The sequence below is a fragment of the Emydura macquarii genome, unplaced genomic scaffold (assembly GCF_026122565.2).
Source record: "Emydura macquarii macquarii isolate MOO-44397 ecotype Brisbane River unplaced genomic scaffold, CSIRO-AGI_Emac_v2 contig_1300, whole genome shotgun sequence".
Lineage (NCBI taxonomy): Eukaryota > Metazoa > Chordata > Testudines > Chelidae > Emydura > Emydura macquarii.
In genome coordinates, this window is record NW_027131437.1 from 1,714,962 (window position 1) to 1,733,943 (window position 18,982).

Consider the following 18,982-nt stretch of genomic DNA (forward strand, 5'->3'; position numbering starts at 1 on the left):
CCGGGCCGGGCGGCACAAATCGTCGCCGAGCCGCTGTGCCGGGCGCCCCGGGGCTCAGCCCCGCCCGGCCGGGCTCCGGCTCCGGCTCGCAGGCGCCTCGCTGCGCGGGCCGGGCCGGTCCGACGGGTGGAGGGGGGGGGGGGTGCCCCGGCCCCCCCGGCCGGACCCTGGCGCGCTCCATCTCGAGTCAGTCCGTGTCCCACTGACGTCAATGGAGCTCCCGGCGCTATATAAAGACCCCGCAGCGCCGGCTCGGCGCGCGCACGGGACGGACCGGCCCGGACTCACCCCGCACGGCACCGCCGCGGTGAGGCCGCCGGAGGGGCCGGGCCGGGCCGGGCCGGGCCGGGCGGGGCGGGGCGGGGCGGGGCGGGAGCCGGGAGCGCCGCCCTCACCCTCCGTGTCTCCCCGCAGGTCTCGGACCGGCCCCGGCATGAGGCGGCCGCTGCTGACCGCGCTGCTGGCCGCGCTGCTCCTCTCGCTGCCGCTCGCCGCCGCCGCCGGGCCCCCGCGGGCCGCCAGCGCCCGCCCCCCCGCGCCGCGCCCGCCGCTGGCCCCGCCGCTGCCCCCGGCCCGGCCCGCGGGCGGCGCGGCGGGGCGCGGGCGGGCGAGGCGCGAGGAGCCGCCGCTCTCCATCGACCTGACCTTCCACCTGCTGCGCCACATGCTGGAGGCTGCGCGGGCGCAGAGCCAACGCGCGCAGGCCGAGCGCAACCGCCTCATCTTCGACTCGGTGGGCAAGTGAGGCACGTGCGCGCGGGGCCGGGCCGGGCCGGCAGGGGGCGCGCGCAGGGCCCCCCGTTACCCCCCCGCCGCCCCGCCCCGCGCCGGGCGCCCCGGTTTTCTAATAAAATGTCTTGGGAAAAGCCCTGCGTCCGCGCGTCTGTGGGGGGGGCGGGGCTGGGCCGGGGGGAGCGGACCGAGCCCGGAGCTCCGGGGGTCCCGGGCCCGGCTCTGGGCCCCTCCCGCCCCAGCCCTGCGGAGGCTGTTCGCGGCCGGCGGGGGGGGCGGTGCCCTGCGTGCCCCGGCTCCGGGTAGGTCCCGGGGGCCCGGCCCCGCTGCGCCTCTCTGGGGCCGGGGGGGCTGCGGGGCCACGTGCGGCGCGCACAAATCCCGAGCCCGGCCCACCGCCCCCGCTGCTTGCGGCGTGGCCACGGCCTCCAGGTCCCTGCAGCCCGGGCAGGCGGTGGCGCGGGGGGCCCCTGCTGAGGGCCCGGGGAAGGCAGCCGGGCCCCCCCGCCCATGGGGCGTTGCCTGCAGGGGGGAGCGGGGTTTGTCCGGCTGGTTCCCGGCTCCCCGCACAGGCCCAGCCCCGGGAGCAGGAAGGGCAGGGACCGGGGAGCCCGAGGGTGGCGCGGGGGGCCCGATTCAGCGCACGCTGTGCACACAGGCTGGGGCCGGGCCGGGCGCGGTGCGGTGCGGTGCCGGGGGGGGGCTGCGGGGCAGGATGCCGGGGGCACAAGACACCTCGGACCTGGGCCGCCTCCTTGTGGCTCCTGCCCCTGGCCTGGGGCAGAGCGGGGCAAGAGCCGCGCAGGCTGCGGCAGACCGGCCCCTCTGCGCTGGGCGGGTTCCAGGGCTGCGCACGTGGGAAGCGGGTCCAGCGCCGTGCACTGGGGAAGGGGATCCGCGGAAGCAGCCACAAGCGCAGCCTAGAGAGCAGCTGGCAGCGCGCAGGGCTCGCTGAGCGCGGGGCGGCTGGGCGGCCGGGGGGTCGGGGGCTGCACGGGACGCAGTGGTACCATGGGTCTCCAGGCCGCGGGGACCAAGCCTATGTTTGCGGCCCCCCCGGACCTCACGTGCTCCCCAGCGCAGCGCACGAGGGGTCCCAGCACTGCCTCCCAGCTGCCCTGGGGAGGGGGGTCTGTACCTGCGGGGGGGGGGTGAGGTTTGGGGGGTGCAAATGCAGGCTTGGCTCCGCCGCCCCCTCCCCGCACTTACCCGCCCAGCGGCACCTGCCTCTCCCGCTCCAGCCCCGAACCGGCCGGGACGCGCTGGCCTCACCCCCGGGGAGAGGGGATGGGGGGCGCCGGGCTGACCATTCACGGCGCGCGAGAGGCGGGGGGCGCAGGAGGCTCTGCGCCCCTCATAGCTTCCTGCGCCCACCGCCCCTCGTGAAGGGCCGGGCCGGAGTGGGGGAGGCGGGTGATACGGGGGAGGGGGGCACCGGTGAGCTCGGCAGCTCGGGGCTTTGCCAGGGACTGGCCCCATGGCAATGAAGAGGGTCACTCCAGGGTTTCCTGGCGCGTGGCGCCCCACAGCTCCTCCCTGGGGGCCGCCCTGTGAGGCCCAGTGCTAGGGACCCGCTCCTCCAGGGGCGCAGGCTCCGCTCCTTGCAGGGCCCGTGCCTGGCTGGGGCGGGGGCTCAGAGGCAGGATGCGACCCGCGGGGAGGGAGGCCATCACCGGGTGTCCGATGGGGTGAGCCTATTGCTGGGTTCTGGGGGCGTTGGTTGGCACCCGGCGTCCCAGGGACACTGCCCCTGAGTCCCTCGCAGCCAGGCCCTGCCTGAGGCCCCGCTGGCCCAGCTCGCAGGGTTCCCCAGGCCACAGCACCACGCCCGGCCCAGCTGCCCTTGGCAGGGGTGTGACGAAGTGGAGAGATTCTGGGACCACTGTGTGTGACTCAGTTTCCCCTATGTGCTACTCATGTGCTGTGGTGATGGGACCAGGGTGTGTGATCACTGCGGAGACACAAGAGGGCGGCTGGGCTGTCCCCACACTGCACGTACCCAGGCAATGGCCAGGACCCCTTGTCCCGTGGGCCAGCCGGCTGCGGCAGGTAGAAACAGGGCGAGGGGCCCACCTTGTCCAGGAAAGAGCCAAAGGACTGGGGGGGAGGGCGTGTCTGAGGGGCGTCGGGACGGGTCAGTTCCCTGTGGGGGATCCCTGGGAGCAGAGCCCAAGAACTGTGGGGCTCTGGAGCTGCCCCAGTTGGGCGCTGCTGTGACTGTCTGGTCCCTCTGCTCACAAAATCTGTGCTGCGCTGGGACCCGGAGCGCTACGAAACCTGCTGGTCTGCACGCGGGCTGGGAACCACGTCTGAGCGCAGATGTACCCTGCCTGGTTGAGCCCCGAGCCCCGTCCCCGTGGGACTGTCACAAACTCCCCTGCTCAGTGGGGCTGACGCTGAGGCCTGCGGGGGGACCCAGCTGCACCTCGTGGCTCTCTGCCCATCCCACGGGGTCTTGCAGCCCCAGGGGGCTGCACTCTGGGCCAGCCCTGCCGCACGGTGGCTGCAGTGCAGACTGGCCGAGGGCCGGCCCTGCAGAAGCGGCTGGTGACTGGGGGCCACCGCTGGGGTGGGCCGAGACCCGCTGGAAGCACGGGCTGCCTGGGACAGGCTCTTGCGCTTTCCTGGCCCAGCAGGGAGTTGAGGGAAGGGGGGCAGGCCACCTCCGCTTCCATCAGCCGCAGGTCCCGGGCGAGGGGCGCTCAGGCCTTGCCCCCAGTGGGGGGCTCTGAGGAGTGGGGCTGAGCCAGCTGCCTGCAGTGGCATCAGAGCCAAGCCAGGGCTGCACACTGAGCCCCACCCGCACGCCCCACGTATTACTGCCCCACAGCACTGACCCCAGGATGGCGCTAGGGAGCAGCTCAGCGGGGGCGCTGCGCTGCAGGGAGTGGGGGGGCCAGCAGGGGGCGCTGCAGGGAGTGGGGGGGGCAGCAGGGGGTCCCATTGCACCCGGTGTGGGGCTATTCAGTGTTGCCCCAGTGGAGGCGCCGGGGGATGGGTGTAAGATTGGAGGGTCTGACAGGCCCAGTCATGGGGCTTGGGGCGGGGGGGGGTTATGCTGCAGTGGCTGGCCCCCCCCCCCACTTGGGCCCAGGGCTCCGTGGGATGGGGGACAGGGGACGGGGCCCCAGCAGCCCTTGCAGCTAGCGCAGCTGGTGACGCAATGGGGTGACCCTGGCTCCCCGCGTGGTGTCGGCTCATGCCCGCCCAGTGGCACCCCTGCCCCGTGAGCCGCCAGCCAGGACACAGGAGGGTTTGTCACACGTGGCTTTAACAACGTTACAGAGCAAGGTCCCGTACCCGGGGACAGAGAAACCTGAGGGGAGGGGGCAGGAAGGTGGCAGGGCCCTGGCTGGGCAGTGGGGGGCGGGTGTCCAGGAAGGCGGCAGAGCCCAGCCAGGGGACTCAGTCGCTGATGACACCACGTCCTGCTCGCTGGGGTCTCACTCCTGGGCTCCTCCTGCGTCGCTGGCGCTCAATGCTGACCTGGGGTGGGAAGAGGGGATCAGGGCCCATCACCCCGGCTGGAGCCCCTGGGCTGGGCACATGGCAGGGCTGGGGGGGCTCCCAGCTCACCCCAAGGGGGGACACCCAGCCAGGCCCTGGCAGGGGCCAGGGCTGTGCCCAGACCGGCTCCTAAGCGTCCCGCAGCGGGACCCCCCAGCCCCTGGGCGATGCACCCATCTCCCTGCCGGGGAGCGTTCAGCTCCACCCAGTCACCCCCAGCCCCCTCCCCCCATGGCCTCTGCCCGCTTACCAGCCCCTGCCCCACCTATGCTCCCCGGTGGGTCGGGGCCTGTTGGCAGCTCCCCACCCCAGTGGAGAGGGGCCCCCAGGCTGCCAGGAAGGGCACTTACCATGCAGGGAGCTCGCTGGCTTCTGCCTGGGCCCCACATCTAGGGAGAGAGGGGGGTGAGCTGGAGAAGGAGGCTGCCCACGTCTGCCCCTGCCCAAATATTTCCCCGCTGCCCCGTGTCCCTGCCCTGCCCTGCCCCGCCCCACCGGGGAGCCTGGGCTGGAGGAGCGGGTGGGGCAGGGTGAGAATGGGCTGAGGTGGGGGGGCCAGTGAAGGCGTGGGGGGGCCTTGGGCTCAGGCCAGCAGGGCCTCCAGCTGGACCCCCCCAGTGCAGGCATTGCCAGCCCCTCCCACCCCGTTGTGGCCCAATTCGCAGCCTCGGCGCTGCCGGGCCCGGGCTGTCGGCAGGGGCACGTCTGTGAGCAGGGGCTGAACGCGCTCGCCCCGCCCAGCCACTGAACCGGCTTCGGGGCCAGCCTGGATTCGCATGAGCGCAGCCACCCTGCCTAGGGGCTCAGCGCCATGGGATGCTTGGCCCCAGCGACCCCTTTGGCTGGCGTGGGTCACAGATCACTAGTGTTCAGTGCAGGGGGTGAAATGTCCCCCACACATTGTCTGAGCAACGGGCGCAGAGCTGGGCTTCGCCTGCCCTGAGTGAAGGGGGCTGTCCCTGCACCGCGCTGGGATGGCAGAGCCCTGGGCAGGCGATGGGGGGGAGGGGGGCGGGACGGGTGTTTCTGCCTAGAGGGTGGGTGCTGTCTGTGAGCCCCCGGCAGGGTTTAACCCCCCCCCAACCCCGCACTGGGCAAACCAGAGCCAGCTGAGTCCTGTCGGAGTCGCTGCTTTTGGTACATGTTCGGGAGAGCCGGACTCTGCCCTGAGGCTGCTCCAGCTGGGGGGGGGCCCTTGAGACCCGGCCCTGCAAAGGCCCTCGCAGAGGCAGGTGGGCATGCTCGCTCACACAGCCTCTCCTCTGCGCTCTAGGGCATCACTGCCCAAGGCCAGGCCAGCGCGGGGGGCAAAGGACACCCCCATGCTCGGGAGCAGGGGGTTTGGTTTTTGGGGTTATGAATAGCGCTGAGTCACTGCCGCTCTGTCTGCGCAGCCCCGCGCTTGCGAGAGGGGACGCGGCGCCTTTCGGAGGCGCCCGGGGGATGGTGTGAAATGTCCCAGGGGCTGGCGCCGGTTCTGTTGGACTGTCGGAAAGGAGCCCCTGGGTCCTGAACCCGGCCCTGATTGCTGCCAGCGCCCCCGGGCAGGAGGGCTACATTTGTAATAGGAGGCTGTCTGTGCCTCAGTTTCCCCTCTGTGCTGCGTTGTTACCGAGTGGGTGGAAAAGGGCGACCTGCTCGCAGGGCAGGGGAGCAGAGGGTGGGTGTTGTAGCTGGACCAGTTCCGGCTGCTCTCAGGCGTCCGTGGGTCCAGGTGTCCAGGGAGGGTGACTGACCACACACAGTTCCCCAAGGGCTGGGGGGCAGCCGCCCTCAATCCAGCCTGGCTGTTTCTCTACCTGCTCGGCTCTGGGGATTGCTCTGGGGCAGGCTCTGGCCCACGTCATGCAGGGGCTCAGACTAAATGGTCACAGGACCGTTCTGGCCTCGGGCGCTAGGAATCTAGCAACAGCAGTAGTAGGCTGTTACCTTCGTGTGACCCAGCCACTGGGGACTGTCCCTCACCCCAGTCACTCACCTTCCGCCCCCTCCAGAGCATCTGGCCCCTCTGGCCTGTCCTCGTCGGCCCCCGCGTCGCCTCCATCCCCGCCTGCAAACCCGTCCGCGTCGTCCTCACCCAGTGAGTCTGGGAGACCAAGGGAACCCGGGAGTCAGCACCCGCCCTCGGCACCACCCTCCCCACTGGGGGCCCTGGCCAGGCCGTCCCCAGACAGCCTGGCGGGTGCAGGGCATGGCATAGCCGGGAGGGAGGCTCCGGCCATCCCACCTGCTCCCAGCCCCGCGTGGCCCGGGGGCTGCACCCACTGCCTGGCCAGACGCAGCAGGGGAGGGGCGGTGTGGGGCAGGGGCTGCAGAGCACCCACCCCTGCAGTGGGGTGCCAGGCCTGGAGCTGGGGGGGGGGGGTGAGCCCTGCATGGTGGGGGGGGGGGTCCCTGCCCTACGCCGGGGACGGGGGGGGTCAGAGCCGTGCAGCAGGAGGGGGCAGCCAGCTCTGCAGCACGGTGCCGGCTGGCGGAGGAGGGGACATGGGGCACCCCAGGCCCAGGGGGAGGGGGTGGGGTTCAATGTCCTGTCCCCCCCCCACCGCGAGAGCCCCTGCACCCTGTGCCCCTCCCTGGGCTAACACCAGCCCTGCCCGTGCCCTGGGGCACGTCAGCCGGACGTACAGATGGAGCCTGGGCTGAGCCGCAGGGCAGCAGGGCTGGGCTCACACGCCGTCCCCTGCGGCCCTGCCAGGGCCCCTGCGGTGCTGAGCTCCCTGTGGTGCTGAGCTCCCCGCGGCGCTGGCTCACCGGGCTGGAACTCGATGGTGCGCAGCATCTCGGCCAGGCAGTCCACGTTGACGGAGAAGTGGTCCATCGCCGCGTAGCTGGGCTCCGGGCGGCTGCTCAGCGACACCTTCGCCATGTCCATGATCCTGCCGGGCAGAGCCGGGGGCGTCTCTGCTGCACGGAGCCAGCCCAACGCCCAGGCACTGCCCCGGCCCCGCCCGTGCCCGACCCACCCCCACCCGCGCGGTCACGCAGTGGGCAGCAAGCACGGTGCGCGCTCAGGCAGCTGAGACCCGGGTGCAGCTGGCGCCTGGTTGTCTGGGCCTACGTGAGCCAAGGGGAAAGGACTGGCTGAAGCCAACCCCGGCCCCATGGCAAATCCAGTCCCCAAACCCGTGCCATCGGCACCGGGCCCCTAGCGCCCACAGGCAGCCACGCCTCTTGGCAGGACGCTGAGCAGCGGTTCCCCAGCTGGAGCACACGGGGCTGAGAGCTGGGGCCGGAGGGAGGAGGTCGGCCGGCCAGACAGACAGAGCCTGAAATGGGGTCGCAGCAGCGGGAGGGGCTGGGCTGTAACCCTCAGGTCTCTGGGCTAACCACGGCCTGCCTGTGCCCGGTGCCAGTCAGCGAATAAACCCGACTGTGCCCGCGCTGGGCGTGTCCCTGCAGCTGCCGGGCGAGGGGCATTCAGCCCCGAGGAGCAGCCAAGTCCCCCCCAGGGTCTGGCTCCCTGGGACTGGCTGGGCAGAGCTCACGGGCAGGAGCAGGGGCTGCGGCCCCAGACATCCAGTCTAGGCGGCAGTGACGCCATGGGCCGCACCCTGGGGGAAGTGTGAGACCCCTCGGGGGCCTGGCCCAGAGCTGGGGCCACTGCAACAAGCCGGTGGAGCCGCGACTGCCCCAGGGCCCCTGACCCCACTTACTTTTTAAGCAGCTCCTTGGATTGCTGCGGGAAGGAGGGAGAGCAGAGAGATCATTAGCATCAGCTCCTGCCCCCAGCTGCCCCCGCCCCACAGCCCGGCGTGTTAGCCGGCCGGCTGGCACAGCCCCAGTGGCCTAGCCCCCCCCCGCCACGACCCCTTTGCCCTGTGCCAGGAGGATGGTGCCGCTCAGGGCCCAGTGTGGAGACAGCCCCTGTCCCCACCCCGCCCTGCCCCGCCCCGCCCGGACCTGCAGGTACGCGGCCATCTGGGGCTCCTCCATGGCCTGGATGGCCGACTCCACCAGCTTGGAGGAGGTCTCCAGGTGCTGCCCATACTGGCGGATGAGGGCGCGCACGTGGGCCACCCGCTCCTCCTGCTCCCGGCTGACGCACTGCAGCAGCTCCTTCTTGCGCTCCTCCAGGCTGCTGCAGAGCGAGTCGAAGCGCTGGCTCAGGTGCTGCTTCTGCCGCCTGCTGTTCTCCTGCGGGGCAGGCGCGGGCGCGTCACGGGTGGGGGCAGCCGGCCGGGCGCCTTGTGGAGGGGCCCCGGGGACGCCTTGTGAAGCCACCCCTTCTCCAACCCCTCAGCAACGCACGCCTGTGCCACTGTCCTCCTCAGAGCAGCCACAGACGGGGGGGCTGGGAGCCAGGACGCCAGGGTTCGCTCCCCAGCCTGGGAGGGGAGTTGGGCCCCATGCTCAGGGGGTGGGACTGGGCACAGAGCCAGAACTCGTGGTTCGATTAGCCGCCATGTCACTGACGCGCTGCGGCAGTTTGTGCCAAGCGGGAATTAGTCATCTTAGTTTGGATGAATAGTGTGTGTGTGCCTCAGTTTTCCCTATGTGGTGCCTGGTTACCTAAGTGGGAGGAAAGGTTGGTTACTCCCAGCTGTGATGGCACCTGGCTGTCTGAAGCCTGGGCCCATGCGGAGTTCCAGAAAACAATCCTAGAAGATGAGAGATGGAAGGGACCTCGGGAGGTATCGAGTCCCACCCCCCTGCTCAAAGCAGGACCCGCCCCAAGTAAACCATCCCAGCCAGGGCGGTGTCCAGCCAGAACTTAAACACCTATAAGGATGGAGATTCCACCACCTCCCTAGGTAACCCATTCCAGTGCTTCACCACCCTCCTAGTGAAAAACTTTTTCCTAATGTCCAACCTAGACCTCCCCCTGCAACTTGAGACCGTTGCTCCTTGTTCTGTCATCTGCCACCACTGAGAACAGCCTAGCTCCATCCTCCCTGGAACCCCGTTTCAGGTAGTTAAAGGCTGCTATCAAATCCCCCCTCACTCTTCTCTTTTGCAGACTAAACAAGCCCAGTTCCCTCAGCCTCTCCTCATAAGTCTTGTGCTCCAGCCCCCTCATCATTTTTGTTGCCCTCCACTGGACTCTCTCTAACTTCTCCACATCCTTGTTGTAGTGGGGGGCCCAAAACTGGACACAATATTCTAAATGCAGCCTCACCAATGCCGAATAGAGGGGAATAATCACTTCCCGTGACCTGCTGGCAATGCTCCTCCTAATGCAGCCCAATATGCTATTAGCCTTCTTGGCAACCAGGGCACACTGCTGACTCATATCCAGCTTTTTATCCACTGTTACCCCCAGGGCCTTTTCTGCAGAACTGCTGCCTAGCTCGTCGGTCCCCAGTCTGTAGCTGTGCATGGGATTCTTCCTTCCTAAGTGCAGGACTCTGCATTTTTCTTTGTTGAACCTCATTAGATTTCTTTTGGCCCAATCCTCCAGTTTGTTTAGCTCCTCCTGTATCCTATCCCTACCTTCCAGGGTATCTACCACTCCCCCCCAGCTTAGTGTCATCTGCAAAACTTGCTGAGGGTGCAATCTACCCCATCCTCCAGATCATTGATGAAGATGTTGAACAAAACTAGCCCCAGCACCGACCCCTGGGGAACTCCACTCATGACCGGCTGCCAGCTAGACATGGAGCCATTGATCACTACTCGTTGAGCCCTATGCTCTAGCCAGTTCTCTATCCATTTTATAGTCCATTCATCCAACCCATACTTCTTTAACTTGCTGATAAGAATACTGTGAGAGACAGTATCAAAAGCTTTGCTAAAGTCAAGGTATATCACATCCACTGCCTTCCCTACATCCACAGAGCCAGTCACCTCATCATAGAAAGCAATCAGGTTGGTCAGGCATGACTTTCCCTTCGTGAATCCATGCTGACTGTTCCTGATCACCTTCCTCTCTTCCAAGTGCCTTAAAATGGATTCCTTGAGGACCTGCTCCATGATTTTTCCAGGGATTGAAGTGAGGCTGACCGGTCTGTAGTTCCCCGGATCCTCTTTCCTCCCTTTTTTGAAGATGGGCACTAGATTTGCCTTTTTCCAGTCCTCAGGGACCTCCCCCTATTGCCACGAGCTTTCAAAGATAATAGCCAATGGCTCTGAAATCACCTCAGCCAACTCCCTCGGGTGCATTGCATCCGGCCCCATGGACTTGTGCATGTCCAATCCTTCTAAATAGTCTTGGACCTGTTCGTTCAGCACTGAGGGATGTTCACCTCCTCCCCATTCTGTGCCGCCCAGTGCAGCAGTCTGGGAGCTGACCTTGTCTGTGAAGACAAAGGCATTGAGTACCTCAGCTTTCTGCACATCCTCTGTCGCTAGGTTGCCTCCCGCATTCTGTAAGGGGCCCACACTTTCCCTGACCTTCCTCCTGTTGCCAGCACAGCTGTAGAAACCTTCTTGTTCCCGTCAGGTCCAGCTGTGCATCCTGGGGCCTTTCCCCACTCACCCCTTGGTGGCGCCTCTTGTGCCTCCGCCTCCCTATCTCCAGTTCACGCTCATCACATCCGCGGCTGCCCCGGCTCCTCTGCTCTGCTCCTCGTGGTTCTGCGCTTCTCAGGCTCTGCTGGCGCCTTTGCTTCAGCTCCAACCCCACTGCTTCAAACCCACCAGTGGGGATCCAGGTCGAGAAGATGCCGGGCAGGACGAGGGACCAGGCCTTGCGGATGCCCTGCTGCCGCCGCTGGGAGCCGCCTGGGTCTGGAGCCTGCTTCTTGGACCAGCCATCCTTCTCCAGCGTGCGGCGTAGCCCTGCTCCCTGCACTGCTTTACGCCGGCCGGCTCAGGGAGGTGCCTATCCACCAGTAGCTTGCGGTTTCCTTGAAACTTGCTTCTTTTCCCGCTGCACGTCACGTCATGCGCCAGCCCCCTCAGGGTCTCCCTCTTCCTCCAGGGTGAGCCACACGGCCCCATCGTCTGGGGCGCCAGCCCTCCTGCGTCACCCCATGCGCGCCGTTCAGAGACCTGATGGAGACGTGCCCACAATGCAGCGCACCAGGCACCCGCAGAGACAGTCACTGCGCTGGGGAGGCACCGCCATAGACTGTCCGTAGGGCAGCCCGGTCAGCCCAGCGCCCGTCCAGCTGTGGTGACCCCCTTGGTTCAATTCAAGCTCTGTCTGTCCCTGCCTGGCCAGACGCCAGGTGAGCACCCGACTCCTTCCAGCAGCCAGCGCTGATCCCCGCCTCCCACCGCCCTGCGCCTTTGTTCTCCCGCTTCCCTGCTGAGAGGTGGGAAATCCAGTTCTCTGGGTCTTAGGTGTCAGTGCCCTGGGGATTGGCTTGGCCATTGTCTTCTTGGATCCTCCACCACACGGCTTCGGCCTCGGCCAGGCCTCATTAGTGCCCCTTCCTGGCTCCGACACCGGGGCACCATTTATACCAATGTCTCTTAGCCTGCCCGGAGAGCAAACAGCTGTTTCCACCCACCAGGTAACACTGCTACTTATAGGGGAAACTGAGGCACACGTAGCTGTCATAAAAATATTACAGAAAACTCCCACTTTGTCGCAGTTACACATTTGCGGCGTGGTTCCAGGCTGAATATGCCCAGTGCCAGCTCCCAGCCGTCGGCCTGTGCCGGCCCTTCCTCCGTCAGACGGAGGAGCCGGCTGCACGCGGGAATCTCTGGCCACACGGTGCTCACAGACCTTGATCAGGCCACCTCTCAACCGGCTCTTGGGCGAGAGACTCAGCCCCGGCTCCTGCGCCAGGCTCGCCGCGGCAGGCAGGTTTTCTGGACCGCGAGTTACTCATGCAACGCTTCGCTGGCCCGTTTCCAGCTCACCCCGGCCCCGTTCGCAGCGCAGGCCCCAGGACCGGACACTCGCTGTCCAGCGAGCAAACCCGCCCCTGCACTCGCCAGCGTCCCACCCCCCGTAGCTACAGCAGGGCACTGGGCGACGCCGGGGCAGCCAGTCTGCCAGGAACCCTTCCCAGCCCGGGCCTAGCGTCTTTGTTCGCAGCTGTGTGGGCCCGGCCTTTGGCCGTGTTAACAGGGTCATTGTTCCACCGGGCCCAGCGCAGCAAGACATGCAGGCTGCTCTGCCTGACTGCCCTGCCCCACCCCGCCCTGCCCTGCCCTGTCCTGCCCCACCCCGCCCCGCCCCATCCCGCCCCACTCTGCCCTGCCCTCGTGGTTATTTACCACGCCACGAGTTCGGCGTTGGCACGTTTTGCCAGCAGTGGTTTTATCTCTGCGTCCAGCTCAGGGATGCCGACACCGCACAGCGCTGGACCGTGCCCGGCTCCCTGCGTGAGCCCCTACAAACCCTGCTGGAGGGGAGCTCCCGCCTGGCTGTCGCTAGCTGCTTCGCCCCCAGCCCCTCACCTCGATGGTCTTGCAGATCTCCTCCATCTGGGTGATGATGGCCTGGATGTGGTCGTTCCCAGCCACCAGGACGGCGATGCCGTCGCTGAGGTCGCTCTGCCAAAGAGGGGGGGTGTCAGCGGTGGGCACGGGTGCCGGGCAGCCACCCCGCGCCACGGAGGGGAACTCAGCCTGCAGCCACCACCGCCACGAGTGTGTGGGAGCTCAGCAAACCCAGACCGGGCCCCTGCCAGGCCAGCCCCACGCACCGGCCCCCTGCCAGCCCCACAGAGCCTGCAGCAAAGGGGCTGGGGCGCCCGGTCTGGGGGGGAGTCCTAGACCAGGGCCAGAAGGGGGCTGCCCCTGAATCGCGCCAACTGTGGGGCGTGGCTGCCCCCATCCTGCCGCTCTGGGCCAGGCCGGGCCGGCTCCTGCCCTGGGTCCAGGCAGCCCGTGGCCGGCACAGCCACGCAGGGACACACTGCAGCGGGGGACAACGTGGCACCGCGCTCCCTCCCCGAGCCACACGCCCGCCACCGGCTCCGCTGGCCACGGCCCCCCGGGCTGAGCCGTGCGGCCGCCCCCGCTACCTTCTGGCGCTTGTAGACGCTGGGCAGCGGGGCCACCTCGCAGTCCTTGTGGGCCCCGAAGACCTTGCAGAGGGAGCAGGTGGGCACCTCGCAGCTCAGGCAGTAGATGTTGATCTTCTCGTCCTCGTGCTCCTCGCACATCAGCTGCTGCTCCGCCTTGGCGTGCAGGGGCCTGGGGGCGCGCACAGCATGGGCTCTGCTCCCCCGGCAGCCCCCCCACAGCCACGCTGCACACCCCCCCATCGCCACCTCCCCAGGCCCCTGGGGATCCCCCCACCCCCCCCAGGCCTCAGGAAGCCCCGTTCACCTGCTTCGAGACCCCCCTGCACAGAACCTGCCCCACGCCCCCCTCCCCAGGCCATGGCAGGTCCGCGCCCCTCCCTGGGCCCTGCCCCCCTGCCCCCCAGACCCCCCCACCTGGAGGACTCCTGCTTGTAGATGTCGATGATGTTCTCCACCAGCAGGTTCCGCTGCAGCCCGTAGACGCCGTGCCGGTCCAGCACCACCTCGTGGCGGCAGGAGGGGCACCGGAACCGGCCCCCCGACGACACGGAGCTCGAGCCCCGCGACTGCCACAGCGGGTTGGAAGACTGGCAGGGAAGGAAGGGGCAGGCGTCAGAGCGGGGCCGGCGCGCACCAGAGCCAGCCCCTGCAGTGCGGCAGCGCCCCGGGCACCCAGCTCCGGGTAACCCCCTCTGGGCCCTGCCCCGCAGCCCCTCCTCGCCCTCCGGCCCCACAACAGGACGTGCGGCAGCGCCCCGGGCTCCTGGCGACAGACGCAGCACCCCCCGGGGAAGTGTGGGGCAGAGTCACACAGGCAGAGCAGGGCAGGGGCTGGGCCGTGCCATGGGGCAGCCCAGGGACCAGCTCTGCCCGGCGCAGGGAGCGATCCGGGGGAGGCTGCAGGGCCTGGGGGTGCAGACAGGAAGGGGCTTGTCTAGGGGAAAGTGGGCGTCAATGCGCGGAGCAGGCGATGGGCCTGTTCGTCCATCCCAAGGCCAAAGGGCCCCTGGGGTCACCAGCCCGGCCCAGGGCCTGGCCGGCCACCAACGGCCCAGTGCTAAGGCCGGGCACGAGAGCAGAGTGTCGCAAACGCACCAACCCCACTGGACCATGCCGGTGACGGAGAACTCTACGCGGGCAGCCCCGCCCACAGCTCCACAGCCCCGCCCACAGCCTAGCCCCGCCCACAGCTCTGCCTTATCAACAGCTCCGCCCACTGCCCCACAGCCCCGCCCACAGCCCCACAGCCCCGCCCACAGCCTAGCCCCGCCCACAGCTCTGCCTTATCAACAGCCCCGCCCACAGCCCCACAGCCCCGCCCACAGCCCCACAGCTCTGCCCACAGCCCGCCCCTGCCCCACAGCTCTGCCTTGCCCCACATCAACAGCTCCGCCCACTGCCCCACAGCCCCGCCCACTGCCCCACAGCCCTGCCCACAGCCTAGCCCCGCCCACAGCTCTGCCTTATCAACAGCCCCGCCCACTGCCCCACAGCCCCGCCCACTGCTCCGCCACAGACAGGCCATAAATAACGTTAGCTCAGCATGTGTAAAAAGCCCCAAACCCGCCCCCCGACCCAGCAAAGCCACTGTCCCGTCCTGGCTGCACAGTGCCCGGGAAGCGGCTGAGGGGGCGGGGCAGACGTCAGTGACCCCACGTAACCCCATAGGCTGGTGCTCAGACCCAGCAGGCCCAGCCCAGGGCGGGGTGAGACGAGCCAGGCGGCCCTTTGACCGTGCCCGGGCCAGCCCAGGGCCATCGGGACCCACGCCTGCAGGACATGGGCCTGTGAAGGGAAGGAGCGCCCCACGTCCCCATGTCACAGTGGGGCAGGACCTGTTGCGATAATTGGGTCTGTTGTAGCCCTACCGTGCGGCAGAGCCTGGACGCTAACCGCGGGCCCCCCCCCCCCCCCCCCGGGCACGGGTCCAGAACGGCGGCGATACACGCGGCGGGGCCGCCCAGCTGGCATCAGGCTTGGCCATGCCGGCCAGACTGGTTGAACTAGGGCCCCCTCCCCTCCCCCCGGTCCCTTGGGGGTGTCCTTCGAACCCATTGCTTCTCCCAGCCCGGCCCGGCCCGGCCTGCCCCATCTCGTCTTCCCGCCCCCGAGGCAAACGAGCAGGCCAGACCGAGCGACATTTCCCGGGGACGGGCTTGTTGGGTTTGCACTTGGAGGCCTCGTCTAGCCCGACAGCCAGTCCCCAGCCCGGCGGTGGGGAGCCGAGCCGCCAGCCCCCGTAAGATGCTGTTTTGTTCCCTGCCTTCTGTGCTCCCCCGGCCAACGGGCCCCTCGCCTATCTCACGCTCTCGGCTTCTCACGGAGCCCTGAATAAACTGCCCGGCGCCAGCCCAGCACGACGCGGGGGCCACCACCCCGCCGGGCGAAGGAGAAGCGGCCCAGCAGAGCCCAGCATGTGAGCAGGGCCCGGTGCCGCGGTTGGCCTGCCAGCCAAAGCCCCCGTCCATGGCTGAGCGGCTGCCCAGCGCGCTGAGACGGCCCCATTGCCCCCAGCGCCCCTCACCTCACCCGCCCCGCCCGGTGACAGCTGGAGCTGTGACCACGGCTCACGCCGCAGGACGGCGCGGCAAACGCCTTTCCTTGCACCCAGCTAGGCGTGACCATGGGAGGCTGGGTTTACCGCCCAAGGGGCGAGACGGTCGCGTACGTTTGCGCTGCAGTCGCGCCGGTTCGGGGTCAGCACAAGCGCTTGTTTGCAGCAGTGTGCCGGGGGGGGGGCGAAGGGGGCAGCCGGCCAGGCCCTCCTCCTCACAGCAGCCCCACCCCTGTCGCAGGCAATCAGGGCATCCTCCCGGCCCCTCCGCCAGGCGCAAGGAGGGACCCGCCAGGATCAGAGCCCATCACGGCCCCCCCCCACCACCACCGCCGGGCAGCCCCTGCTGCCCCCACAGCAGGGGAGAGCGGGAAACGGACCCACAGACTCCCCCATGGAGCACTGCCAAGGGGGGGGCTCCCAATGTATGTATGGCCCCCGGGCGCTGGAGACCCACGGTACGCCACTGCTTGTTTGAGTGTCTTGGTCTCTCTCGGCTTTGCTCAGGAACCGTCCAGCCTCAGAAAGAATTGTGGGGGGGGGGGGCCTTTGCCAAGGACCCAGGGTAGCCCCGGCCTCCCCAGACCCGGGTCTCTGTTCTAATGTGGGACAGTGACAGCATCAGCAAACCCCTCGCGATCATGCAGCACGGGCGGGGGCGAGTGCAGCCCCCTTGGCTGCCGGCAGAACCCGGCTTTCCATGCGGGGCAGGGGCCGCGTGGGGGGGCGCACGTGATGGTGGGGCGCTCTCTGTGAATGCGGCGTCCCGACCACGCCAGGCAGGGCAGGGTTCAGCGGACACACGGCCGAGCCGCAGACGCGGGGTGGGGGGGGGGGGGTGGGGGGGGGGGAACGTTACTTGTTTTCAGGGATCCGTGACGCACAACGGAGCAGAGCTCAGCCACCCTGTCCCCAGCAGCCCAGGGAGCCCCCAGTCCTGGCGGGGTCTGGAGAAGGGGGGTGCACGTGGGGGGGCAGACACAGGTTGCAGGGGCCGGTGCCGAGGTCAGCGGACCGGGTCGGCCGTCCCACACGAGGGCTGACCCTGGCAGTGCGCCCTCCAGCCCCAGACCCGGCTTGGCAGCCGTGGGACCCGGCCCCCGGCCCCTCACCCGAGCAGTGAGCCCTGGTTCGGATCCACCTGCTCACTCCTGGGCAAATCTTCAAAGCTCCCCACAGGCCGGAGCCGAGGATCAGCCCCGGCCCCCCAGCCCCCACCCTAGCCCCCCTCCGATCCGGGGGCCACACTGACACCTGCACGGGGACCCCCTGCACCCCTGGGGGGGCTGCCTGAGCAGAAGCAGCAGCAAACGCTGTCGGAGCCGCCTGCCTGCCTCCTGCCCCCCAACACCAGCCCGCAGGGCCCAGCCCCGACCCAAAGCAACCGAGGCCCTGCCACTGCCAGGCCTGCCCCACTGGCTGCCCCGGAGGGACCTGGCAACACCCCGCAGAAAGCAGGGGCAGCATTTCCCTGCACGTGGCCTGGCTCCCCGGGCTGAACTGGACCCGGCTCTGGGCTGGACGTGGGGACCCGCCCCAAACCCCGCACTGCCCCAGAGCCAGCGCGGCGGCACCAGGTACCCAGCAGCCCCCCCAGCCCGGCCTGAGCGACCCCCACACCCTGCGTGACCTTCTCCTGCCCCCTCGCTGTACCCGCTGGGCACCCATGGAGGTGGCAGCTGGCCCGGCTGCTCCACGCCAACAGTCCAGCCCTGCCAGTGTCTCCGGAGGGGGTGGCAGAGGTGGGGTCCCTGGGGAGCCCCGGTTCGGAGGGAGCCCAGGGCCGAGGCCGGTTGCTTTTGGCGATGGAGACAGGACGCAGAGGCTGGTATCTGGGCCGCGGGCTGCGCCGGGCTGGGGACACCACAGAGCCCCTGCCCTGCCGTGGGGCTGCGGCGGGTGAGACGAGGCCGGGAGGGTGACGCTGCCTCCAGCCAGGCTCTGTGTGGGGGGGGGTGAGTGTCGGGGGGGGGGCATCATTGTGGGGGGCAAAATCCCAGTGACTATTTCTTAGTCCAGCCTGGCCCCCAGTGCCGCCCCCCCCAACCCGCCCCCCAGTGCCGCCCCCCACCCCCCAACCCGCCACCCCCAGTGCTGTCCCCTCCAGTGCCGCCCCCCGCCCCCCAGTGCCATGCCCAACCCCCCAACCCGCCCCCCCAGTGCCCCCCCCCGCAGTGTTGCCCCCCCCCCAGTGCCGCACCCGCCTGCCCGGCCGCGCCCCACCTGGAAGATGTCGTTGGCGCATTTGCGGCACAGGTTGTGCTGGCAGGGCAGGATGACCACGGGCTTGGTGAACATCTCCAGGCAGATGGGGCAGATCAGCTGCTTCTCCAGGCTGTCCGTGCTGTGCGAGTCCCCCAGCATCGGCTTGAATCCCACCGCAAAGTTCATCCCTGCGGCCCGGCCCTGCCCTGCCCCGCGGCCCCGCACCCGACCCCCGGCTCTGCCCGCCTGGCCCCGGCCCTGGCCTGCCCTCCTTCCGTCTGTGCCGCTAGTTCTGTCCGTCCGTCCGTCTGCCTCAGGACTGCTCCCTGCCCGTCTGCACTCGCTGGCCGGCTCCCCAGCCCCAGCCCCAGGGTGAGCGCAGCCACTAATTTTAGCAGCTCTGCCGCTCGCTCCGCCGGCCCACGTGGGCCCCGTGGAATCCCAGAGCCAATTTTATCCCGGGCCGCGGTGCAGCTGTCAGCGGCGTCGGGTGACACTGAGTCATGCTGGGCCCTGACTCCCGCAGGGGCCGGGGCTGGCAGCGGACAGACCCCTCAGTGCTGGGGCAGCGGGAGAACCAGGCGCTAAGCAGAGACCCAGCCGCTGGCTCCCGGGGCCTGGCTGGAAGCAAGAGGCGCTCGTGCAGTGCTGCCGTCCTTAAACCAGCCCGAGACGGCCCAGGCCCATGGGGCTGCTGCCCTCCTCGCGGGATCGGGGACCTCTGCCCCGCGCTCTGCTCCCCTGCCGGTGGGAGCGGGACCCTTGGCCCTGAGCCCAGGCCGGTCTCCGGCGCTCAGTTTCTGAGACAGCAACAGCGACCTGGCCAGGGCGGGGGAGTTGCTCCCCTGCCTTCGGTGGCAGGCGCCGGCCCGGAGTAGCGTTGTGGGGCCAAGCGCCAGGTCACGCCTCTCACTCAGGTTTGGTCCGGCAGCTCCCTCCCATCAGGGTGGGGGGCAGGGTGGGGGCCAGGCCAAGCGAGATGGGGCCAGCGCATGTGGGTTAATCCAGGCCTGATTTCTCAGTAACCCGCACGGAGCCGGAGGGGAGCCGGCTGGACGCTGGGTGACCCTGCAGCTTTCACACACAGGGCCCCTGCGCCTGTTTCCCCGCAGTG

At 68.9% G+C, this 18,982-nt stretch overlaps 2 protein-coding genes across 2 annotated transcripts; one reads left to right on the forward strand and one right to left on the reverse strand.

The window, feature by feature from the left end:
• The first annotated feature begins 211 nt into the window (after nt 1–211).
• On the forward strand, nt 212–818 carry UCN (urocortin). The gene is made up of 2 exons (XM_067550565.1): nt 212–312; nt 415–818. Exons 1-2 carry the CDS (start codon nt 212–214, stop codon nt 743–745), a joined length of 432 nt encoding a protein of 143 aa, XP_067406666.1. The 3' UTR covers nt 746–818.
• A 3,168-nt stretch (nt 819–3,986) lies between these two features.
• TRIM54 (tripartite motif containing 54) lies at nt 3,987–18,173 on the reverse strand. Its single transcript, XM_067550523.1, has 10 exons — nt 17,887–18,173; nt 13,524–13,696; nt 13,107–13,278; nt 12,538–12,633; nt 8,143–8,376; nt 7,896–7,918; nt 6,994–7,118; nt 6,218–6,325; nt 4,590–4,628; nt 3,987–4,218 (listed from the first exon to the last, which is right to left on the reverse strand). Exons 1-10 carry the CDS (start codon nt 18,052–18,054, stop codon nt 4,208–4,210), a joined length of 1,149 nt encoding a protein of 382 aa, XP_067406624.1. The 5' UTR covers nt 18,055–18,173; the 3' UTR covers nt 3,987–4,207.
• Nucleotides 18,174–18,982: the final 809 nt, after the last annotated feature.

Coding starts and splice junctions, on each gene's coding strand:
- UCN (XM_067550565.1), top strand. CDS start 212: ATGGAGCTCCCGGCGCTATATAAAGACCCCGCAGCGCCGGCTCGGCGC. Junction 313..414: donor CACGGCACCGCCGCGGTGAG/GCCGCCGGAGGG, acceptor GTCTCCCCGCAG/GTCTCGGACCGGCCCCGGCA.
- TRIM54 (XM_067550523.1), bottom strand. CDS start 18,054: ATGAACTTTGCGGTGGGATTCAAGCCGATGCTGGGGGACTCGCACAGC. Junction 7,919..8,142: donor AGATGGCCGCGTACCTGCAG/GTCCGGGCGGGG, acceptor TCCTTCCCGCAG/CAATCCAAGGAGCTGCTTAA. Junction 4,629..6,217: donor TGCTCTGGAGGGGGCGGAAG/GTGAGTGACTGG, acceptor CTCTCTCCCTAG/ATGTGGGGCCCAGGCAGAAG.